The sequence below is a fragment of the Dipodomys spectabilis genome, unplaced genomic scaffold (assembly GCF_019054845.1).
Source record: "Dipodomys spectabilis isolate Male_0828 unplaced genomic scaffold, ASM1905484v1 ptg000366l, whole genome shotgun sequence".
NCBI classification, from domain to species: domain Eukaryota; kingdom Metazoa; phylum Chordata; class Mammalia; order Rodentia; family Heteromyidae; genus Dipodomys; species Dipodomys spectabilis.
This window is the reverse complement of record NW_024871043.1, coordinates 2,319,980-2,345,847: the sequence shown is the minus strand read 5'-3', so window position 1 is coordinate 2,345,847 and position 25,868 is coordinate 2,319,980. Positions and strand designations below refer to the sequence as shown.

General features: G+C 42.3%; 1 protein-coding gene across 3 annotated transcripts in view; it reads right to left on the bottom strand.

Moving 5' to 3' along the window:
- Positions 1-25,868, bottom strand: part of Xpo6 (exportin 6) — an 87,839-nt gene that overhangs the window by 23,414 nt on the left and 38,557 nt on the right. For 2 of the 3 annotated variants that reach the window (XM_042666582.1, XM_042666584.1), the window contains 7 exons: positions 20,650-21,103; positions 16,354-16,480; positions 14,680-14,789; positions 8,052-8,160; positions 7,079-7,171; positions 5,267-5,336; positions 854-1,013 (listed from right to left, as the gene is read on the bottom strand). In XM_042666582.1, coding sequence (XP_042522516.1) covers positions 854-1,013; positions 5,267-5,336; positions 7,079-7,171; positions 8,052-8,160; positions 14,680-14,789; positions 16,354-16,480; positions 20,650-21,103 — 1,123 coding nt within the window. The remainder of the gene's footprint in view (positions 1-853; positions 1,014-5,266; positions 5,337-7,078; positions 7,172-8,051; positions 8,161-14,679; positions 14,790-16,353; positions 16,481-20,649; positions 21,104-25,868) is intronic. The other variant, XM_042666583.1, reaches the window with a different exon arrangement.

Sequence of the window (25,868 nt, the reverse complement as noted above, 5' to 3'; positions counted from 1 at the left end):
CCCCACCCCGCAAAAGAATTCCCAATATTGTATGGTGCTTTTACTGTTAATATAACCTGGCTTTCAAGAAACTTAAAATTTTAATCTTTGAAGGGTTTAAAAATTTTAAGCTAAGAAATAACAGTTAATGAAAAACTGGGTGTGGACAGAAGTCAGCTACTGGGACTCAGTGCATGCATGTGACCCAGCAAGGAGCCTATTTGCACCCTTGAAAGCTTAAGGGCTCTAGGTCTTCAGGCTGGACTCACACATAGCCAGCTTTGATCTAATCAACCCTTGAAATGGTTTGAATCTCTTACGGCTTACCTGTGACTTTTAGAGTGCAAGTGTGGGAAGGACTGTGCAAAGGAAAACCTTCCCCCGTCAAATGCAGCCACATTTCATGCAAAGATCCAAAACAGAGCGGGTATGAAAGGAGCCAGGCTGGACTCACTCTCAGGCCAGGCCCCTACGGCACTGGACAGACCACAGACAACTTTCAACTCTGGCAGCGAGCTGCCTACTTGTTTTCTTCATGCTGTTAAATCATGTAAGGAAGGACTGGACACTGACTCCAACTGGCTCGTTCTAATCCAACACCATTTTTATTGTATCTCTACACAAGATCATCAGTGAGGTAACAGATGTGTCCACTGCTCTGTTACATGGTTGGCTTATGCTAAGCACCTTATTTAACTCTCATGATAAATGGTTCCCCTTCATTTTCCATATGAAACAAGTGAAGTTCAGAAAAGCTAACAGTGAAGCCCCTCTCAGAGCTGGTGCCAGAGACAGGAATGTACACACAACAGCTGTCCCGCACAGAAGGGGAGGTAAGTTCTGAAGAGGGCGAGTACTAGGGCAGCCCACCTACCTCTCTACGACTGTGAGGGCGTCATTAAAGCGAGCAGCAAACACGTCCCCAATGAAGTACTCGGCCAGGCGGCCCACAGCCTGCAGCAGAGAGCTCAAGTCTCGCAGGGAGCAGTGCAGGCGCCGGCAGTCGTTTTCCGCAGTGATGTTCAGCCTGTGTCCTGGAACATAACATACCAGTCACTTCAGTCATTACAGACTGCAGTTCCTTCAGACCAGCTGCTGGGGACAAAACCAATTCACCAAACCTAGCCACCTACAGATTGCTTCCCAGGACCACGCAGGAACACTGGGCACAGCTTCCACCTAAAAGTCTATCTACATGTGTTGCCACAGGCGGGACAGAGTGGAAGGGAAGGAACAGAGGGCCTCGGATACACTAACACAGAGGAATTCCATCCTGATGCCTCCAAAGATGGTAAGGTATTGATACCAGCAAAACTGTACATACAAGAAAACACACTCAGGGAGGCCTCATCAGTAATGTGCCCAACACGGTCCTATTTCCAGGGCAGAGCTGCTACTCTAAGCAATATGCCAAACCTGCTGCCTGTGCCCACCACTGTTTCAGGATAAACCCCTAAGGGTTGAGAGGCTTGCCTTGCTAAATGACAGGGCTGTGCTGCCATGCAATTCACCATTCTCGTGGCAAAATTGGAACACAATAAAAAAAAAAAAAAAAAAAGTACGGTTCTAGGCCCCCTCTAATCCCTTTTACTCTCCTGAGAATCGTTGCCATCCCAATCTCTCCCCTCTAAACTTGCCCTGATTCATCTGGCAAAGCATAGTGCCTAGAATAGAAAGTAGACTGGAAATACTATGCATTTGAAACTACTAGGCTGAAGCATGGGAAATTTCTGACCACTGACTACTGCACAAAACTGAAAGTCCTTACAGTTCACCTCAACATATATATGTCATGGAAGGAAGCATTGTGTTGAGTAAAAGGGCAGGTGGTTCTTTCCTGTTCTGTCTGAAAAGCAGACAGACAATAGAGGCTAGACGTATCCAAAATGCTATCTGCCTCCAGTCTAAAAACCTATCTGTCCTGCCACAAAATTATTCAAGGTACCAACTATAGTGGGTGTGGGAGGGGGAGCGAAGAGCTGTTCATATTGACTTGCACTTTTTTCCATTCTGGCTAAGGCTTATATTTCCCCCCAAAGCACAGAACATCGATAAAGTAGAATCTTAAGTGAGATCGTGCTATATGTAAGTTTAGAGAAAGACTTTTCAAGTATCCTCTAAGTCATCCTGAAGTAGCCTAAACGTGTTCTAAGCTACATCCAAAGAACAGCTCCTCTGCAAATTGCTGCCCAGGGAGGGGCATCTTAATGGAAAGCATCATTTAGTTTCCTTGTTTGAGGGTCATGAGGGAGGGTGAAAGCATGAAAATTAGTGCTTAAGGTATTCCACTCCAAGAGAACAAACAAGTCATAAATGAACCCAAGCAGAGCAAGGAATGAATGCTTACATATTGTAGAGAAAACAATGCCTTGTCATGCAAACAAGAAAGCTTGCATGGCTAAGCAAAATAGTTATAAAGAAGTTACTTCGAGGGGCTGGGAAGATGGCTCAGTGGTAGAGCGCTTGCCTTGCATGCATGAGGCCCTGGGTTCGATTCCTCAGCACCACGTAAGCAAAAAGAAAAAAAAAGCTGGAAGTGGCGCTATAGCTCAAGTGGTAGAGCGCTAGCCTTGAGCTGAAGAGCTGAGGGACAGCGCCCAGGCCCAGAGTTCAGGCCCCACGACTGGACTCCCTCCCCCCACCCCCAAAAAAAAGAAGTTATTTCTAACTGAAGGAAGCTATCCATGATGAGTGGCACAGCCACACATAAAATGGATACAACACCAAAGAGTTTCCTAATCCACAACAGACAGATAGTGAGAGTCAAGGATGGCCTGCAAGGAGCACAAGTGCCATACAACAACCGTCAGGAAACTGCCATGCCATACAGATGTGCTTGCCTTGGTCTTTCCTGAGGACTTGGAGACAAGATCGGGGTTGGCATGGTAACAGTAAGTACACCCACTCTTCCAAATATGAATGTACTAGCAAAGCAGGGAAAGGCGGGCTCTGAGCTGAAGAACAGTCCTACAGGTTTCACTGACACACCCAATGGTCTCCAATGATCATAGCAGCAGCAAAGGTGCCTTGACTCCCACTGTCACATGTGTCAGATGAGACACTAGAATTACAGGCTGAAGAGCCAGAGATACAGCTCAACAGAGTGCATATGTGAGGCCTTGGGTTCAACCCCCAGCACTAAAAGCAGGGTTTAAAAAAAAAAAAAAAAAAGTAGAGGCTGGGCTTAAGTCAATGCAAATGAAAGGAGAGAGGCCACAAGCTGTGAAGAGAAAAGATAACATGATTTCTAGTGAGAGGCAGAAAGGCAGACCAATATAGCAGGGAAGTTATTTGGAGGGGCAAATGGCCATGGGAACCAGGGAACAAACTGTACTCAGCAATTTCAATTTTTTTTTTAATAGCTTTCTGCACTGGAAACTTGGCTTCTGAGCCACTAAGGCATGAGAGAATGCTTTGTCATGGAGAAGAAAGTTCATTTTAAAGCAGGAAATAAGCATTTCACTGGCCTGAGAGGTTTTGCCATGTGATATGCACCACAGATCAGTGCTGGGAAAAGATTTATAAATGCTCTGGAAGAGCCAAATGCTCTGTGAAACTGCCAGTAAATGGGTTTCAATGAGGACAGGTATGTGATATTTAATTTAGTGGAAATGTATTCTCTTTCTAGAATGTGAAGCTCTGAGTTATCAATAGTCTAAAAAGGATTAAAAAATACCCACCGCAGATTTTACCTAGACAGACTCACCATAAAGATGAATAGGAAATCTAGGGTCAATTGTGGGTGGGGACATTAACATAGTTGATATTTGTTATAGATCAAGAATAATGGTGTAGGCTCATACTTATAATCCTAGCTACCCAGGAGGATCATGACAAGGCCAGCGTAGAAAGCAAAGTTTACTAGACTCAGTCTCCAAAATAACCAGGAAGAGGCTGAGCTGGATGCCTAGGCTTGGGTGGCAAAATGACAGAGGGAAGGAGGGAAAGAGGGAAGGAGGGAGGAAGGGAGAATAATGGGAAAGGTATAGTATTGTACATCTGTAATTTGTAATGGTCTGAGGCCATCTTGTTTCAAAAGAAACCTACAAACATACATATTCACATAATGTTCTTTGGGTCTGGAGGAGATTCTAATTTGGGTTAATGGCTCTGAGGGAGAGATCACCTGTGCACAATTATTCCCCATGATGGATTCTGGAATGTTTAGCATTTGTACATTCAAATGATTTTTCATTAGTGATGACAGGCATATTACAGCCATGTTTGCTTTGAAAAAATGCCTTTTTAAAGTTTGTGTAAGCCACTGAAAGCCAGGACCAGTATCTGCCAAGCCCCATCAGCCTCCTGGGGCTTACTGTGTTGTTTTCAAAGCTAACAGACATGGAAACAAGCCCTCTGGGGCCACCAGGAAGGGCAGCCTCAGAAAGAGCAGGAGAGGACCAGTGGAAGCACTGCTGGGAATGACAGCCAGGAGGAAGCTGTCCTCTGAGCAGCTCGGTGCCTGCCACTGGGACAGCAGAAGGGCTGGAGGTCAGGACCAGTATACCTCCTGCAGGGCAGTGGCACAAGGAGCAGCAAGTGAATTTGCAGAAGGAAGACGGCAGGCAGGAAGGACACCTGAGGCTCAAGTTGCAGGTGTTTTCACCTAGCAGAAACGTCAGTTATGTCATCTTTTCACCACTCCCATCCTGAGCATTAACCAGCCATGTGACAGTGGGTCTTGGAACGTCAGTGTCCTCTTCTGTAAAACTGGAGTATGAGTAGCAGTGCTTATACGTTACAGGCCAGTGGAAAGAATGAAACCACAGGGAAACACAATGCCTGACATATGATGAGTACTCTATAAATGGAGGCTATTTTCAGTATTATCATCAGGGCGGTCTGTAAAGCACAGCCCAAAGGCTCTGCAGCTCTCCTCCACAGAGAGGGGGTAACCACCCAGGTAGGGGGTTGAACCATCCAAGCAGGGTGCTGCACTGTGAGCATGCCTGCCTGCTCAGAGCAGCTCCTCTATTGTAATTTTACCAACCAGACAAAGAGCACAGGGCAGGAAAGTGCATGGCCTTTTCCTTTTCAGTAGCTCTATTTGAAAGAACATAGAATATTCTGGGGTTTTAGTAAGTACTATTTCTTTGCCCCAATTAGCTTCTTTCCAAACTTTTCTTTGAAAATCAATGTCAGCCCCTACAGCTTCTCTGCATCAGGACGATTAAACTTCTGTTTAGAAGTGAGAATTGTGGGGAAGAGGAGCTACAGAGAGCAGATTATTACTGGTCCATTTTTTTTTTAAATATTAGGTTAAATTTGAAAATAAAAACCAATTTACCTGACCCTGAAGTAACTACAAACTGCTGTAATCCCAAATAAACTTCTAAGTTGTCCTGAAGAACTGGGAACTGAAAACAGAAAGATTTTTTTTTAATCATAAATGCAAGTTTTAACAACAAGTTTTTAACATTAAAACATCAAGTACCTATGGAGAACGGGTCAAAATCCAGAATTTTTCTCCAAGAACCTTTACATACAGCTAGGAAGAGGAGGCTCCTTTTGCTGTCCACCACCTACCCCATTTTTATAGTTGAAACTATTATGTAATATACATAATAGTATGATTTGCTGGGTGGGGGCCAGTTCTGGGGCTTGAATTCAGGATCTGGGCACTGTCCCTGAGCTTCTTTTGGTCAAGGCTAGCACTCTATAAAAGAGCCATAATGCCACTTCTGGCTTTATCTGTTAATGTGTTACTGAGGAATTGAACCCAGGGCAGCTTCATGCATGCTAGGCAAGCACTCTACCACTGAGCCACATTCCCAGCCCCATAGTATGAATTTTTTTTGAGCATGGCAAAGGATGCTGGGATATGACTATCACATTCCTAGCAAGAGACATCAGCCCCCAAATGACCTAACCTTTGAGAGCTAAGATGGGGCTGTATTTCGCCTCAAGCACAAAGAGAAACAATATTGCCCTTGAAAACAATATTAAATTATGCCTTGTTAATGTCCATAGCAAGGTAAAAAGATAGGCTATATGATTTGAAAGTCAGTTTTCACTGTTCACACAGCAACCAAGACTTCATAACTAGAGCTGGCTCTTTCTAAAGCTGCCACAAACATCACAAATGAAAATAAGACATATATGTGTCTTTTATATGTGCCTAAGAGAAGCGGGCTTCAAGGCCAAGCAGCATTTTCCATAGAACACCATGCAGCTGGGTCGTATATACAAAAGCTGACCCCAGTAAGTTATCTTTCCTTAGAGGAAGATATGAATTCAATGAAATAACCACTATTATAAATACTAGTTTAACTGGGTGCTGGTGGCTCACGGCTGTAATCCTAACTACTTCAGGAGGCTGAGATCTGAGGATCTGGGTTCAAAGCCAGCCCAAGCTGGCTTTGTGTCTGAGCTCTATCACCCTGGCCACCACCTCCAGGCTCTGGCGGAAGTACTGCTGCCATTCTGTCTGCTGCTATGGGGAAACAAGGGCATCAACTGAATCCTGTCCTCTTCCTTGCCATTCTCTCTTTGCTTTTGGTCTCAGACACACGAGTGGAGCTGTGGCTGAAAGTGGTAGAACACTAGCCTTGAGCTAAAGAGCTCAGGAACAGCACCCAGGTCCTGAGTTCAAGCTCCATGATCAACAATAAATAAATAAATAAATAAATAAATATTCATTTAATGAAATCAACATTATGACTGAAGAGCACAGCACAAAAACACAGGCAGAGGACTAGCAACGTGCCACAGGGAGTTGGACAGAGGCCAGCTTCACAGCTGTGTTGTCTGGCCACCTTCACTCTACTGATGGAAGGCATCAAGGCATTTTTAAAGTTAGTATTATCTTCAAGATTAGACTGAGCTTCTAAAAGTTTGCAAAAAAATGTTAACATCAAAAAAGTAGAGGTCTTTGCTGTTTAATAAGTAATCATTAGGGTCAGAAGTGTAGCTGAGTGGTGAGGCATTTATTTGCGTAGCATTCCATGAGGCTCTAGAGTCCATCTCCCGCACAGGAGAGGGCTAAGTTACATACAGATGCACATAGCAAGAGAGGGCGAGACAAAGAAGTATATGCCATACATGCTACACGGACAGGGAACCAATCAGATTCTTCCTTCCCCTTCAAATGATGAGTTACCAGAGTTGAGAAGGCGTGCGTGGGAAGAAGCTCCATCACCTTGGCCACCACCTCCAGGCTCTGGCGTAAGTACCGCTGCCACTCTGTCTGCTGCTGTGGGGAAACAAAGGCATCAAATGAATCCTGTCCTCTTCCTTGCCACTCTCTCTCTATCTCATGTCTGGTCTCAGACACAAAATTTTGACGAAATAGAGAATGATAGAACTAGGTTATTTGACACTTTATAAAGCCAGGCTAGAATTATTCTTTAACCCAACAAATTGATTTCATAACAAGCTATTTCCTCAGAAAGCTATAATCTATACAGAAGAACCCACTTTTTCTCCTGCAGGCATAACAGTACAGAGGAAAAAAAGAGTCACCTGTGAAAGGTTTGGAAACCTTTACTTTGTCCCACCCATCGGGATCACTCCCGCCTTTCCACAACATCCAAGGATAAGTCTATGTATACATACCTTACTAAATCAGGGCCCTTATGGTGTTGTCCACAGGCAAGTGACAACCTTCCTTAGAGGCCTTTCAGCAATTTGAATTCTGTGGCCTCTATCCTAGATCGCCAAAGCTAAAACCTGTTTTAACAGGCTGTTCCAAAACAGAATTCCTTCCATTCTAGTTTTTTCTATTTTATTCTATTTTAATTTTAGTCTTATCATTTAAATATCTCTAATTTTCATCAGTACCCAGCCAGGTATTCTTTGATGCTCAGGTAAAGAATGGAGGCAGATATTCAAGACAGGACACAAAGTTCTTACTCACTGTACACATAGGTTTAAATGCCGACTGAACATTTTTTTTTTACCATCAGTGAGACAAAGGAGAGCAGTAGGAGATAAGAATGTCAAGTATACAACTCAATTTGAAAACAACTCTGACTTAGTTTCCAGAGCACAGAGTCACAGGATGTAAGCCTCTAGTCTGGTTACTATCAAAAGGGAACACAGATTAAGGGTCAGTTGGGGGTATTGTCACTTACATCATCATCCAGAGTCTCATCATCCAACTCCTCAAGCTGGGCCTGGTTGTATCTGAATTGGATACGATTCAACACTTCTGTGAGCAAGAGGATCAGGGCATCTTCGTACCTGTGTGGAGCAGAGACATCAGTGTAAGGAGGCTTTTATTTAGCCTAGAAGGGAACAGTGCCTCACACAAGAAGCAGCTAGAGTCCAAGGGCTGGCAAGGGTGCATGCAAGTGAAGCAGAAACAGCAGTATTTTTTAATTAACTGTTCTGGGGACCAAATGGTTTTCTTGATGCACTTTTTTTTTTTTTTGGGGGGGGGGGATGTCAGTTGTGGGGCCTGAACTCTGGGCCTGGGCACTGTCCCTCAGTTCTTCAGCTCAAGGCTAGTGCTCTTCCACCTGAGCCACAGTGTCACTTCTGGCTTTTTCTGCTTATGTGGTGCTGAGGAATCAAACCCAGGGCCTCATGCATGTGAGGCAAGCACTCTACCACTGAGCCACCTTCCCAGCCCTGATGCACTGACATTTTACTTTTATAAGAATAGCCTTGCTGGGCACTGGCGGCCCATGCTTATAATCCTAGCTACTCAGGAAGCTGAGATCTGGGGATTTATGGTTCGAAGCCAGCCAGACCATTTGGAAAGCCCATGAGACTCCAATTAAACACCAGAAACCTGAAGTGGAGCTGTGGCTTAAAGTGGGAGTACACCAGACTTGAGCTTAGAGCTAGTGCCCAGGCCCTGAGTTAAAACCTCTGCAAAAAATAAAAGAATGGCCTTTTTTCCCCTCTGGTAGAATTTTTGTCTTAAAAGTCTAGTTTGGCGGGGGCTGGGAAGGTGGCTCAGTGGTAGAGAGCTTGCCTTGCATGCATGAGGCCCTGGGTTCAATTCCTCAGCACCACATAAGCAAAAAGAAAAAAAAAAAAAGCTGGAAGTGGTACTGTGGCTCAAATGGTAGAACGCTAGCCTTGAGCTGAAGAGCTGAGGGACAGCGCCCAGGCCCAGAGTTCAGGCCCCACGACTGGACCTCCCCCCAAAAAAAAAACAGTCTAGTTTGGTTTTAGTATTACTTGTCCCCACCTCTCTTGGTTAAACTTTTTGCATGCAAAGTATTTTTCTTTTCTTTCCCTGATCTCTTTTTCATCTTCACAGTGCTCAAAACTGAACCCAGGGCCTGTGTGTCCTAGGCAAGTGCTCTATGCTTGAGCCACGCCCTCAGCCATTTGTTTTAATCTTGGTTTTGAGACTGGGTCTCACTGTTATCTTTACCAAGACTGGCCTTAACCTTAAACTCTACCCTACCTCTGCCTCCCTGACATACGCCACTAGTGTGTGATTCTAAGTAAGTCCCTGAAATCATACAAGCTATGTAACAGATCATAATCAAATTAACTAGAAAACAGTAAAAGGGTTACAAAAATCCCGTATGTTTGGAAATAAAACAGTAAAGAGATTTCAAGAGAAATTAGAAAGTATTTTAAGGCAAATGAAAGGCAGTATCTAAAAGTCTGGTGAGAAAAGCCAAATCGAGGTTTTGACTGGATTAGGAGTAGTATTTGTACACAATGGAAGAAAACTACTGAACTCAAAAAGTTCAAAAATAGATCAAATGATCCACGTTAAAGCAACTACATGATAGAGGCCAATAAATATAAGCAAACAAATAAGAAATGTGCAAGCATGCTAAAAATAAAGTTATGATTAGATAACTAGCTTTGTCAACTCATAAGGTAACTAAAATGTCATTCACTAACTCTTATGTGCAAACTGAGGCATAAAGTTCTTCTAGTAGGAGCTAGAAGGCTACTGGACTTCTGATCTAAACCTAATTAACACATTTTATTAACTACATCGAACGTCGATTGTAACAACAGCACTTCTTCCTCTCATGCAGCAATTTTCTCATGTCCACTCACATTTGTTTACAGTCTAATCTCATGTTACCTAGGATCCCTTTGTTGGTCTGTGGCTAGCACTTGCCAGTATTGATGTGACAAGGAGGTTTGCAGGGTCTGACTCAATGGGTTGCTTCACCACTCACATTGCCTCATCTTCCTGTACAAATAAGTTCCTACACAGGTGACTTCACACTGACGAGCATGAAAAGAGTGGGTAACAGTTAATATTCATTTAATGTGTGCCTATTCTCAGCCGCTCTACACAAACACCAGCTCTATTTTCTCAATAGCGGTGAGAAAGGCGAACTCCAAGTGCAAATGAGGAAAAGGATTCTGTATCTTTCCCACCTTTCCTGATAACCATCTCAACTGCAACCAGGATAACTGGCCCAATCAGCAGCTTTGTCAGCAAGGCAAGTTACAGAACACTTATCCCATTAACACTGGCCAGCCTCACTAGCTCTGATCAAGAAACTCTCACGTACTCTCACTTAGGAAGGAACATGTACACTCTGAATTTCTAAGCTCCTAGGACCAAAAATAAATCTGTGTACATTTATGCTTCAAAAATTTTGTGTGTGGGGAGAACAAAAAAAAAAATTTTGTATCCCACCCACAATGCCTGGCACTTAGTTGGCGAGGAATAATGCAAAACCTTTTAACCACAGCGACAGGAAATGAGTGCTGCTTCTGAGACTTAACCACATTCATGTTTCCAATTGAAGATACCAAGTAAACACTTGACTACTTCCTGAAAGATCAGTAGCTTCTGAAATTCTGGCTCAAGCCACAAATGTGATTACAAAAGCAAGGGCCTATAGTTCCATCTGTTGAAAAGCTTCTGATCAGTTAGGAGCTCTCAGTTAAAATAAACATGGTAATCACCAGTAGCCAATAATATCAGCTGCTCCTACAAAAACAGCATGCCTCCAATACAGGGACTCTTATGGAGCAGTGATTGCCAAACTGTTAAAACTTGAACCTAAAAGCTTTTTAAACATACACAGTGTAAATGCGTGAGGGACTGCAAAAACGAAAGTTCGCCTGTATCCACTCCTCTTTGTGGTCTGCTGGCTTATACCACTAGGGGGCGCCTGTGGGGCAGACGGCAGCCACAGTAGCTCCTTAACAGCACATATCAAACACTGGCTTTGAGAGATTTTGTTCTTTTGTTTTGCTTTTGTTTTTTGCTTGCATGTAAAAAGTAATTTGCTCAGATATGCCTCAGTAGTAGTGCTTTCATAGCATGTCCAAGGCCCTGTTCTACCTCTAGAATGGCAAAAAATAATATAAATCATAAAATGTGCAAAATAGAGTATAAATCATGAAATATGAGAAAACTTACTACTGTTGAAATGGCCAGCCAGAACCAGGGATGACTGTAGAATCAGATGCCCACACAGGCAAATCAGGTGAAAGACACTGGTTATCCAGGGGGGTAGCGCAGTCAAGTAATAGTGATATTTTCCCATTTCTGTTGCTACTGTCATCACTACCACTGTGACCATTTAAATATATAATACATATATTGCAATACTATAATAAACTTGGACATCATACTAGATATAAGTGACTCCCTGAGTCCTAACTGTCTTACAGGAGGAAATGTAGCTGCACAACACCTGACCAAAAGAAGCACTGTTATCAGGAAAGGAAATGCTCCATCAGTTCATACAATAACCTTCACAGATTAGTAATAACATGCATGTTTAATACTAGTTACCTGCTAGTGTGTACTTTCTTACTGGAACCCACCCTTCACACCTCCCATTTGGACTATACTTTAGAACACATTTTCATATTAATCACTTTTTCAGTTTATTCTCTCAAAAAGCCTGAGAGATATAATAAAAAGCACCAATACTTCAAGTTGCCACTTCACTAAAAACCAGTATCTACTGCTGTGTCCAATAACACGTGGCCTGATCCCACTGCAATTTAGAAGCTGTTCTACAAACACAAAAATAGTGCTTGCAAACAGAAGAACAAATGCTTAAACTTGGAATGCCAATATTCTATTTAGAATTTTAACAACTCATAAAACCATACCAGTGTAAAAGGGTTTTTACAGAAACAACCCAACCTCTTTCCAGATGGAGTTTTCCTCTTTCTCCCTCCCCATTTGGCCCATTTGGGGGAAAAGTATGTCACTAACTCCACCACTCTTGAAGTTTGGCTACAAAGGGTCCTTCAAAGACACATAAGGAGGCTTGATGCTTGGTGAAGCCTAGCCTTGTTCAGAGGTAGGGCCTCCAGAGGCAACTGAATCACAAAAGCACTACCTAAGCAGTGGAATAAGCCATTGCTGTGTTCAAAGCTAAAGGAGTTATTAGGAGGTGGGGCCTGGCAGGAGGAAGTAGGCTTGTAGATCTTATCTCTAGTCCTTTCCTTCCTTCCCCCACCCCAATTCACAATCAGGTGATCAGTAGTGCTCTACCACTTGCACCTCTCTATGATGCTCAGCCTCACCACACCCAAAAGCAACAGAGCCAAGTGACCATGGACTGAAACCTCTGAAACCATAAGCTAAGAAAACCTTTTTCCTAATTTAAGGTGTTTTTCTTGGAGTACTTTTTCACAGTGATAGAAGGCTGACTAACACAATCACCATTTTCTGGTGTCATTTTTTGACCATTTACAATGTGTCAAACATTCTAAATACGTTAGTTTACTTACAGTCTAAAAAAACTGCTATCATGATTTCTTTTTTTTTTTTTTGCAGGTTGTGGGCCTGGGCGCTGTCCCTCAGCTCTTCAGCTCAAAGCCAGCACTCTACCACTTGAGCCACAGTGCCACTTCCAGCTTTTTCTGTTTATGTGGTGCTGAGGAATTGAACCCAGGGCCTCATGCATGCAAGGCAAGCACTCTACCACTGAGCCACCTTCCCAGCCCTGCTATCATGATTTCTATTTTACAAATGAGGAAACAAGCCTATATAAGCTAAGTAATTTACCCAAGTACATCCAAGTAGAAAACTATAAAACCAGAAATCAAGTCTAGGATTATCTCATGCCCAGTCTTGGTGTCCACACTCCTTCATCCACTGGACAGTTTTCATGAGCAGTAACCTCCTCATCCGAAGAGTGCAAGAATCCAAGAGTTACAACCAAACTGAGTACTACCTAAGATGCTTCCTAATAAGTGTATAAAGTACTTGGTGCTGGATCACTTGTAACTACCGTAAACCGTGTCTACACAAGAAATAGAAAACTCTGATTTAATGTATTAGGAAACTATTCTATTACTACTTATATAACAGAACTCTTGCCTCCTTTGAGCTTGAAATATAGCCATAATCTGAGAATGGTACATGCCACAATCTGAGAATGGTACATTTCCATTCTTTCCTAGCATGATGAATCCCCAGCTTCCCTGCTCTCCCACCCAGCAGCACTAACACTGTACAAGAGTGATTTCTGAAAAGCTAGAAGTGGGGCTGTGGCTCAAGTAGTAGAGTGCTAGCCTTGAGCAAAAGAAGTTCAAGGACAGTATCTACGCCCTGAGTTCATGCCCCAGGACTGGCAACACACACACACACACACACACACACACACACACACACACAAAGAGTGATTTCTGCTTCCTGTATAGCAAGAAAATCTGACTTGGGAAACAGGGAAGAAAACAAACCTCTCCTACAGTATGTGTTGAAAAGGTAAAGTAATAAATATAAAAGTAATTGTCTATCCAAGTATCAGTGGCTCACACCTATAATCCTAGCTACTCAGGAGGCTGAGATCTGAGGATCATGGTTCAAAGTCAGTCCCGGCAGAAACGTCCATGAGACTCTTATTTCCAATTAACCACTAAAAATGCTGGAAGTAGAGCTATGGCTCAATTGGTAGTATGCTAGTCTTGAGCAAAAAAAAAAAAGCTCCAGGGGAAATGTGGCTTAGTGGTAGCATGCATGCATGAAGCCCTGGGTTCAATTCCTCAATACCACATAAACAGAAAAAAGCTGGAAGTGGCCCTATGGCTCAAGTGGTAGAATGCTAGCCTTGAGCAAAAAAAGCTCAGTGACAGTGCCTAGGCCTCTAAGTTCAAGCCCCAGGACCGGCGCTCACCCCACCCCACCCCAAAAAAAGTGCTCTAGGACAGCACCCAGGCCCTGAGTTCAAGTTTCAGGACTGGCAAAAAAAAAAAAAAAAAAGCAATTATCTCTAAATATAGGATAATGGATAATTTATCTTAAGTTCTTCCATCCATTTTCCTAGTTCTAAAAATAGATACATATCCTTTTTCATGACAAATATATATATGTTTAACATATACAAATAGGAATAAGAACTTAATAAACCCTAATCCCTACCAACTAACTTCAACATTAATTATCAACATGTGAGCAACCATCTCTTTTATATACCAAACTACTTCCTTCTTACTCCCAGTTAGTTACTGAAAGCAAATCACATGTGTAATTCAATTCATTTAACAAATACTTACTTGTATGTCTACAATGAGTCTTTTAAAACACACACACACAAAAAAGCATTCTCATACCTAAGGTACATATATACAATTTAAATAACGATTTATGTTTCATATACATTTTAACAACTATGTATTTTTTAATCAGGCAAGAATTTGAAGAAACCCAGATATTAAAAGAAGAATGAAATTTTCAGTGGCTTTACTGCCTAAACAACTCATCTGTTTCCCTGAGCAGCTGTGCAGCTGCCCCTCAGCCCCAGGAACAACTGGCAAAAATGACTACTTCCATTTATCAGTGTTTCTGACATTTACCTGTTAAGAACTGCTTCCTTGTCTCCAAGACGACTTTTAATTTTACTTGTCAGATAGTCCAAAAACAGTGTCCAGATGTCCAAACAAGAGAAGTAACCTTCATGAGTAGGCTATGGTACCAAAAAAAAAAAAAAATCCATTTAATGAAATCACTTAATCCAACTATTGCTCAGAAACACACACACACACACACACAAGTGATTACTTCCACCAGAATGGCAGAACTATACGTCTAGAGTTCCCTGCTTCCTTGGTGATCACCACTGGGCGCTTTCAGTCTTTACCATTGGGCCCTGTGGAACCTAACAACAAATACATCAGGAGATAAGGCAAGACAGGGCAAAGACAAAAGGCAAGGCAGGGCAAACTGGTTACAATAAAAACCTATCTTAACACCTGAGACTGTGTGGAAAAAGGCTCCTTCAATTCAAATCTACTTTGAAGAGAAAGAAATCACTGTCTAGAGATACGACATTCAGTCACAGACAGAAGTAAGTTCCTTTACCCTCCTCCTCCCATGCTCTTTCCACTACAAACCGTTACAAAACCAAAAATAAATCAGAGTGGCTTCAAAGGATGTAAGGGAAGTAATAGCCATGGTCTTCTAATATAGACTGAGGGGAAAAAAAAGCTGTCAATCACCTTGCAGGACTGTGCAAAAAGGGGCTGTCAAGCAGGCTAACAGCAATCTCAAAGCAGGAACTGACGGGGATAAATGATTAGTTAGAAGAGCAGAACAACATTCAAATGTTTTTTTTGCTTTCACGCAATTGTTTCTAACATATTTATAAGATGATTTCTTTGTTGCTTTGTATGTCCCTCCCCTGCTTTCACTGTATCTGATGTTGGTATAATTTGTGGAAGGGAAGGGAAAAAAAAAAAAAATCGTTTAAATAGGGATACAGGTGGACCCAGTGCAACAATGAGATGTACAAGTCGTTATGTCGAAAAACAAACTTTACAACTTTTGGGGGGAGGGGGGAGAGATGGGAGGGGAATGAGAAGGATGGGAAGGGGAAACAAAGGAAGAGGCAACAATGCTTGATAAGAAATGTACTCGTTATGGGGCTGGGAAGGTGGCTCAGTGGTAGAGTGCTTGCCTTGCATGCATGAGGCCCTGGGTTCGATTCCCCAGCACCACATAAGCAAAAAGAAAAAAGCCAGAAGTGGCACTGTGGCTTAAGTGGTAGAGTGCTAGCCTTGAGCTGAAGAGCTGAGGGACAGTGCCCAGGTCCAGAGTTCAGGCCCCACAACCGGACCCAAAAAAAAAAAAAAAAAAAAAAAAAAAAAAAAAAAAAAAGAAATGTACTCGTTATCTTGCCCATGTAATTGTAACCCCTCTGTACGATATTTTCACAATAAAAAAATAAATAAAAATTTTAAAATAAAATAAATAAATAAAAAAGAAGAGAAGAACAAGTCTCTGCAGGGTCCTAGAGCCCAGACTGTTGTAGTTAATTTTTCTTAAGGGCTTTGAGGTTCTATTTCATGTCTAATCCAAGCACCATACTCTCCTACACCTAGTCCTTCCTACACACACACATGTGGCTCCCAATCTCTAAAACATCCACTCAAATTCTAGCTATTCCTTTGGTTTTACATAATTGCCCACTGAACCCATGTTTAAGAACAGGAGCAGGTGTGGGGAGGAGAGAGAAGGCTCTGGTGTTTTACCTGATGAAATGTGTACTTAAAGAGCAGCGTCAGAAACTCCAGCACAGGGAATTGGGAATAAGACTCAATTCTCCGTAGGTGAACACTCACAAAGAGCCGCAGAAAATCAGTAAACTTCTCAATATAGCTAAATGAAATAGGAAAACAACAAGATATAAGAAACACAGCTAGCTCCTTAGAAGAAATTCAAATTTCTTTCAGTGCAGAAGTATAGAAAAATGGGTATGTTTTCAGTTAAAAATATAAAGGCCTACAACAATTACCTACAGGACAGGCAACCCTTCATTCCATTACCACCTGCAACATAGCAGAAAAGCAGCTTTAATCCTCAGACACACCCTCCAAGGCTTGTTACCAACTAGTGTGTTCACTCACCTACTTCTAACTCATTCACTGTACAACCCACCCGAAGTGAAAGGGATAGTGAAAGAAGCTGATGGGCAGATGACAATGTCACTTCACGTGGCAAATCTCGAAGTTGATTTTCTTTGCTGGAAGGCCAACATTAGAATGCAGTGTGCTTCAGACCAAGACCAAGGTGCTACAGGGCTTGGTATCCAAGTGTACAGGCTCAGGCTCAAACCCTAGGGCTCATTTGTCCCTCTCTTGCTCTGAGTCAGTACATTTAGCCCATGTTACAGGGATTTTCAAATACAAGGGAGTTCAGAGCTAGATAGGCCTTGGGGACAATTTAGTCTGATGCTCCCATTTGGCAGATGAGAGCCAAAGAGGTAATGCACTGGTCCCCTGTAACTCTGGTAGCAGAGGAGACTGTCATCCATTCCCAGCCCAGTGTTCCCCATGCATCTGCTCACTAAGTCATTTCTCAGGACAGTAAGGGCCACGGACAGAAGGCTCTCTACTAAGCACACAACACATCATCACACCCATGTCAAAACTGTCATTTTAAGCCCCTAATACCAAAAGGTGATTAGAAAACGAGATGGACACACCTACAAAAGTCACACTTCAGTCACCAACAAAATGATAAAGTCACAGCCAGGTGCTGGTAGCTCAGGCCTGTAATTCTAGCTACTCGGGAGGTTGAGATCTAAGTATCATGATGATTCAAAGCTAGCTAGGGCAGGAAAGTCCATGATACTCTTATCTCCAATTAACCACCAGAAAACCAGAAGTAGAGCTGTGGCTCAAAGTGGTACAGTACTAGCATGAGCAAAAAAGCTCAGGGACAGTGCCCTGGTCCTGAGTTCAAGCCCCATGACCAACTTTAAAAAAAAAAAAAAGCTGGGAAGGAGGCTCAGTGGTAGAGCACTTGCCTTGCATGCATGAGGCCCTGGGTTCGATTCCTCAGCACCACATAAGCAAAAAAGAAAAAAGTCGGAAGTGGTGCTGTGGCTCAAGTGGTAGAGCACTAGCCTTGAGCTGAAGAGCTGAGGGACAGCACCCAGGCCTAGAGTTCAGGCCCCATGACTGGACCCTAAAAAATAAATAAAGTTAATTTGTTTCAATAAGGATTCGATCTTAGATTTAAGATTAGACCAAATATTGGGAGGGGGAAAAAAGGTATTAAGATCAATAGGTTTGTTTTTGGTTTTTTGTGGCAGTCCTGGAGCTTGAATTCAGTACCTGTGCACTATCACTGAGTTTTTTCATTCCAGGCTAGCAATCTACCACTTGACCCACAGTGCAACTTCCATATCTTTGATAATTCATTGGAGATAAGAGTCTCATAAACTTTGCTACCCGGGATGGCTCTGAACCATGATCCTGAGATCTCAGCCTCCTGTGTAGCTAAGTATTACAGGCATGAACCATTGATGCCCAGCTAAGATCAATAGTTTTGAGAGGCAGAAAAATACAAAGGGCTTCTCTCTGGTCCACCAACCACTAATACTCAGGAGCAGCAATTGCTCAGTCCTCTGTTGAAGTTATATTTCTCACATGGATCTTCAATGACAGCAGCAAGCTTACTGCTCCTTAGGAAGCTGTACCCATTGCCCACAAAATGAACAAAGAGAAATCAGAGACAAGATATCCACCAAAATCAATCTTATTTTAAAATTCAACCCAATTTTTAAAACACAGGGCTAGGCTACAGGTCAGTGGTAGAGCATGTGCCTAGCATGTCATGGCTATGAGTTAGATCTCTAGCACATGAAAACAAAAAACAGACAAAAAAGGGAGGGGGAGGGGGAGAAACAGAGAAGAGGGGACCAACCACAAACCCACAGGTGTTCAGTAAAGATTCAATTTCACCTCGTTTTCTTTCCCTTGCCCACCTTCTGATATAGTTGCTAATGAACAAGAAAGTTAGAAAAAAGGCAGAAGAGAAGAAAAGCCTAGGCCTTGGTTAAGCAGCTCAGAAACCAAGAGTTGTCAGAGATGTTCAGAATTAGTAGTGAGACCCACAAGCCAGGAAATAAGCACACAGTATTCTTTATGTCACCTTTCTACTTCCAGTGCAACAGGAAGTTAGGGTTAAATAAAAAAAAAAAAAAGCAAGAGCACAAAAGTTACACAGAACAAAGTCAGCACACAGATAATCCATGACAACTTTCTATGCCAACTGAATATGAACCCTAACAGTTTGGGGGCCACAATGGGCTTTAAAAGGAAAAGTCAAAATAATTAATAGTTGCTGGCTGCTACAGGTAGTTCAATTCTTAATTAACACATGAAGGCAAGCCAACCCTTCTTCAAACAAAACTAGAAAGGATAAGAAATTGTGTAACTACTGAAGCAGCTGAAGTCATGTAAAAATTATTGGTGGGGTTGGAAATGTGGCTTAGTGGTACAGTGCTTGCCTAGCATACACAAATCCTTGAGTTCAATTCCTCAGTATCACATAAACAGAAAAAGCCAGAAATCGTGCTGTGGCTCAAATGGTAAGAGTGCTAGCCTTGAGCAAAAGAAGCTCAGGGACAGTGTCTAGGCCCTAAGTTCAAGTCCCAGGACAGGGAAAAAAAAATTACTGATAGGCTTACACTGGCTTACACCTGTAACCCTAGCAACTCAGGAGGCTGAGATGTGGGGATTGCAGTATGAAGCCAGCCCAGGCAGGAAAGTCCATGAGACACTTATCTCCAATTAATCACAGAAAAGCTAGAAGTGGAGCTGTGGCTCAAGTATTAGAGCACTAGCCTTAAGTAAAAGCAGCTCAGGGACAGCACCCAGACCAAGAGTTCAAGTCCTAGGACAGGCAAAAAAAAAAAGTCATTACTAAATACTGAAATTATTTCTCAGACTACTTCTTTCCTGATCTTACAAAATAAGCATCACATAAAACTTATTTATAACGGATGGAATCAAAATAATCTTCTGTATCAATTTAACTTTACAAAAACTTGTATCCAATTTAAAAAGCACTAAAGATAATAGAGCACTAAAACTTCGTTGATTTTAGATAGCTGACATTATATTCTGTTACATATTTTGAGAAAAAGAAAATAAATAACTCTAGAGCTTAATAAAGACAATGGAAGGAAAATAAATTGAAATATTAATAAATTTTACTGCTAAGCTATGTAAACATTGAGTAATCCAACCCAGTACATCTACTTGAACGCTGCTCAACAGTCCACAAGGCAGGCCTCAACTGCCTTCATCTTTACATAGCAGTAGCACCTTATCAGTGAAAGTTGTAAAATACATACATGACATCATCTGCAAAAGAAATAAATAATGCAACCCTGTCTCAAGACTATTATACTCAACTCATATCCTAAAGGACTCTATGAAAACAGGCTTGAAGAATTTTAGGCTCTATTCATGAGGAAGTAGCAAAGCAATACAGACACGTGCCACACTGACTGCCCTCTCATCAGTATTTATCCTGTCTTTGGAAGAACAGGCATCATTTGTGTAAAACTTATTATGATACTAACAACACTCCTATATACCACAAGATGCCCACTGGGAAACAGCTGGAAAACAAGCAGCATCCAGTGAGAAAGAGCAACAGAACCCCTGTACCTCCATGAGCCTCTTCTGTTCTCACCTACGTAGGCAGGGGCCACGCTCTTGGTTCCTGCACACCTCAGACCTGCAGGCAGATAGTGAGGAAGGGGACAGAGGCGTGGACAGGACAGGAGATAGACAACAGGGAGGAGAGACAACAGGCCTACACAAGCCACCGCCATTTTCCACACTCAACTCACTTCCCTTAACCACCCTAGCCCTTCCAGCTCAGTCTGGACTTGCTGTACATACCCACCTACCTTTCTGTTCCTTACCAGGAGGCCCATATTCTGAAATTAAACAGGTTACAGACAGCACGTGGCATGGCGTAACAAACAAGCCCTGTCTCCAGCACAGTGACTCCACCTTTTGCATTACCTCTCATCAAGCTCTTCTAGCCTGCTCTTCACCGTGTGGGCGTTGTTATCCCTGGTGATCTTCTGCAGGAGGTAGAAGGTCTGCTGGAACATACGCAGCAAATACTCCTCAAATTCCATAGGCACACAGTTTTTGGACATGAGTTCATTGATGCAGGACATGGCCAGCACACCAAGCCGGCCACGCTCCTGTCCCAAGACACAGTTCTGGCTGCTGCCATTCACTGATGCCATCTTTCTGGCCCGGATGTCACAGCCAAAGCGGGCAAAGTGGAAGATGGTGGTGAGGAGGGACGGGGTGATGCTGGCAGACAGAGGAATCCAACTGAAGAGATGGGCCAGGCACTCCAAGGCCAAAGAACAGATATACTCACTCTCCGCATCGAGGATGGGGATAGGCTGATTCAACAATTTGGCTGAGCTAGGACTCTGCAACAGGTTACTTAGTAAGTCACCTGGAAATTTAAAAGAAGCTTTTACAATAACCAGTATCAAATCCCTCACAAACACTCTAAGTAATTCTTCTTCCCCCAGAAAAAGCTTATAGTCACATATGAAATAAAAAATAAAATCATCATGTTCAGCGTTAAACACCAAGAATAGGGGCTGGGGTCTACCTCAGTGACAGAGCACACGCTGCTAAGCTTAGCACACATAAGCCTGGGTCCAATCCCTGGCTTATGCATATATATATACACACAAACACACTACAAAAACTTAATAGCAGAGCAAAATAGAATAACTAATACTGATTCTTGAGGGAAAAAAAATCTGGCTATAGTCTCACTATTCTGACCTAAATGTGGTTTCAATAAGATCTGTAGAACAGCAGATTCCCAGGAAACAGAGTAGTAATATTACCAAAGGCCTCTGCCTACCAAAGTTTCCTTTTCTTGCATCTTCTACAATCATAACCATGTTTTAAGAAAAAAATACATGTTCATAACATAAAAGGCCTTAACATCATAAAGTTAGATACTAATGAGTTAAAAACTAAAACCAAGAACAAAAATTCATATAAAAAAGATAGAAGCAGCTGGGAAGGTGGCTCAATGGTAGAGCGCTTGCCTCCCATGCATGAGGCCCTGGGTTGATTCCTCAGCACCACATAAGCAGAAAAAGCCGGAAGTGGCGTTGTGGCTCAAGTGGTAGAGCACTAGCCTTGAGCTGAAGAGCTGAGGGATAGCGCCCAGGTCCAGAATTCAGGCCCCATGACTGACAATAAATAAATAAGTTAATTAATTAAAAAAATATATAGAAGCTGAGACATAGGGAAATGAAAAACTTATTAAAACAACAACACAAATCTTCAAAAGAGAAAAATTAATTTAACACATCACCAAATAACAATTTCTAATCTAAGTAAGGAACATGACCAGGCAGAGTGGACTGCAGGCAGATAGCACTCAGGAGGCAGAGACAGGAGGTTCTCTACTAGAGGTGACCATGTGCTACACAGGCCCATCTTAAAAATAAATAAATAAAAACTGAACAACAGTGGCTTACACTTACAATATTATTTGGGAGGCTGATGTTAAAGAACCATGGTTCTAGACCAGCCTGGGCAGAAAAGACACCATCAATGGAAGAAGCTGATGTGGTAATATGCACCTGTCACCCTAGCTACAATGAGAAACCTAAAATAGAGGGACTGTAGTCTAGGACTGTACCTGGGCAAGAAGTGAGACCCTGCTCCAGAGCCAAAAAGGGGGGAAGGAGGATAAGGGGGACACTGGAAGTGTGGCTGAGGAGTAGATTACCTCCCTAGCAAGCTCAAGGCCCAGAGTTCAAAAAAACGCCCAGGACAAAAAAAAAGTATATGGGCAGAGTATAGTATATTTACTAACTTGGAGGCTGCCCATGGTGGCTGTCACAACTCTAAGAAACTCTCCTACAAAATCCTATCATTCTTCCCTTTGGCTTTTTTATTTTTATTTTTTAACTTACTAAAATTTCAAGTTTGTTGCCTCAGGGTTTCTCAACCTTAGTTAGCGCTGTTGAAATGTAGGGCTGAATAAAGCCTTGGTATGCGCTGCACTGTAGATTAGCAGCATCCCAGTCTCCATTCACTACAGGACAGAAGCTCTCCTCCAGCTGTGTTAACCACCTCTCTCCAGACCTTACACTACAGGGCAGAACACCCCAGCTGACAACCAATAGTCTACCCATAGCCTTAACTTAGTAAAATGAGAGGAAAATATCCCAAGAACCTTTGAAAGGAGGGAATGAGATCACAGGCAGTGTACTGAGACTGATCCTCTGATTGGCTTTCAATAGGTAGCTTTTAAGGTATCCATGAAAAGATGTGCAAATGCACAAAGATACACACCTGAACAAGAGTTTGGAAAAGTAGGAAGGTGTGAATTATTCAACTCAAGCTGCTCTACAAACTTTTCATCCGTGTGTACGCAAACCTTACACTAAAAACTGCACAGCATTTGTGTAACAAAGATAGTCTCTTCACTTTTACTAAAGAACAACAATCAAAGCTAACTCAGAACTGCAGCATCAATCTCATTTCATTTTGCACACTTTTTTTTCCAATTGACCGAGCAGGAAGTACAGACTAAGAAGAGGAGACCAAGAGGCAGAGACTGTCCAACAAGGAGCAGCAGCCAGAGCAAGGTGCTTTGTCCACACATTCACTGGTTTACCCTTAACAGTAGCTATTCTCTTAAAATTGACATCAGTGTCAGAGAGGGTGAAAGGACTCACTCAAGGCCCTATGTCCATTAAAGGTTAAGGCCAGCACACAACGCCAGGAGAAGAAGGACGTGATCAGAAGTGGTGACAGTGACCGAGGTGGACAAGTTAGGTCAGAAAGCATGTGTTTGTGAGTGGATGCTGGGTTCCTATCTCTGCTCTCTCACCCTGGCCATGAGGGCTCTGGCAGTTGCCCTCAAAAGCCCCAGGTCCCTTGCCTGTGAAGGCCTTGAAGCAAGCCTTCAGCATAATGATGTGAGTGTTCCTCACTGATTGGGATTAGAGCATGAGGCAAGAATTTGAGGAACTATTCTGAGAAATTCTGTTCACCTCCCCCCCTCACTACCCCCCCCCACACTTCAAACTGTTTTCCACATCCAGATTGTGTGTGTTACAGATGATGCAAGGAGCAGTCCCTGATCTTTCTTCTTAGAAGGGAACAGATGAAGGAAGCTGAATACTGTGGAGATATATTATTAGAAACTATAAAAATAAAACAATGAAATTATTCAAGTTGAAATTGTTTTGAGAAGAGGGAAAAAGGGATAATGGAATGGAATATGTTGTAAACATGAGTGGAAATTTAACAATGAAATCTGCCCCACCACTATAACCAATTGTAAGCTAGAAAATAGAAAGTAAGGAGACAGTAACTAAGGAACTAGTTTGGTTTATTCACTGAACCTTGTACTTTCTCAGAATGAATTTCCTCTACAAAACCACACAGGGTCAAGAAATTTTTCTGCAAGTTTTACTTGACTGTGCTGTAAATGCCCAAAGACAACTGAGCAAAGGCAGCAGAATGTATGTTGATTAAGTCATCAGAACTGTTCACACAATGGGGCAAGATCCGATGACTTTGCTTACAACTACCAAACACAGAGAAAATGCAAGAAATTTTTGAAAGAGGAAGTACACCAGTTTAAAAGTTTATTTACCTCCCTAAGCTCCCCACCCCCTCCCAAGCCTTAATGTATTTCACTTTTTTTCAAATAACAAAATTCAATGCTTAAGAAAAAAAATTGTAGCTAGGCAATGGTGGCTCACACCTGTAATCCTAGCTACTCAGGAAGCTGAGATCTGAGGGTAGCAGTTTGAGAAACTAGCCAGCCAAGGACAGGAAAGTCTAGGAAACTCTTATCTCTGATAAACCAGTCAGAAAAAAACAGAAGCAGTGCAGGTCTCTCAAGTGGTAGCCCTGGGCAAAAGAAGCTCAAGGACAGCCCTCAGGCCCTGAGTTCAAGCCCTAAGACTGGCAAAAATAATAATAATAATAATAATAATAGTATATAAGCACTACTCATAAAGTGGGCAACACACATTTAAATGGATCATACAGAACCGTCACCTCATCTCATGAATAAAAACTAGACAATATGTAAAAGCAGAAAATACTTTTTATGTGTATGATCTAATATTCCCCAACCCAACCCCAAAGAAAATAAAGTAGATCAGAACATACCTGATAAGGTCAACTAAAAATGCAGCTTCTGCTACTGAAAACAAGTGAGTACCACAACAGTATTGAGAGGTGCTAGGAAGCTCTACTGGATGCTTACCTAGTACCCCACTATGAGGAGACAGAACTAATCTTAAATGAAAGGGGAAATTTAGTGACTAGGCAAACTGGAAAATATTCCTTGTATTAGTCTAATCAAAAAACCAAACGGCAGCATCATTTGTAAACTTTAATCATTCAAATAATCCAAAGTATAAACCTGCTCAGCTATATTAAGCCAGGCACCAGTGGCTCACACTGTAGTCCTAGCTACTCAAGAAGCTAAAATCTGAGGATGGTGGTTCAAAGGCAGCAGGAGCAAGGAAGTTCATGAGATTCTTATCTCCAATTAACCACCAAAAAAGCCAGAAGTGGAGCTGTGGCTTAAGTGGTAAAATGCCATCCAGAGTACCAGCCTTGAACACAAACCCTCGGACTGGCACCAAAAAAAAAAAAAGGCCAATGATGCATTTGCCATTAAGTATAACTGTATAGCTCAAATTCCTGAGTTCTGAATATACTCTAGAACTCTGAGATAGTTTTTAATCCAAGTATGATAAATGGAACTTGGGTACTCTAAGCAGCCTTCAAAACTCATGACAGCGGGGCGCTGGTGGCTCATGCCTGTAATAGCTACTCAGGCAGTTCAAAGCCAGCTCGGGCAGGAAAGTCCGTGAGACTCTTATCTCCAATAAACCACTAGAAAACCGGGAGTGGCGCCATGGCTCAAGCAGTAGAACACGTGCCTTGAGCTGAACAGCACAGGGACAGCACCAAAGCCCAGCGTTAAAGCCCCATGACCGACCAAAAAAAAAACAACAACAACAAAAACTCATGATATATTTTCTATTGTATAGTAACTGAAAAAATTTCAACTTCCACGTATTAATGACAGGGTACATAAGACAGTTTGGGCTTAAGGATGTCTGATTGCAACAGTTTATTTTCTTGAGGTAGAAGAAGAGAAAGATGTGGCAATTATTTTTCATTAGTCACGTTCAGCCTTTAGCATAGAGGAA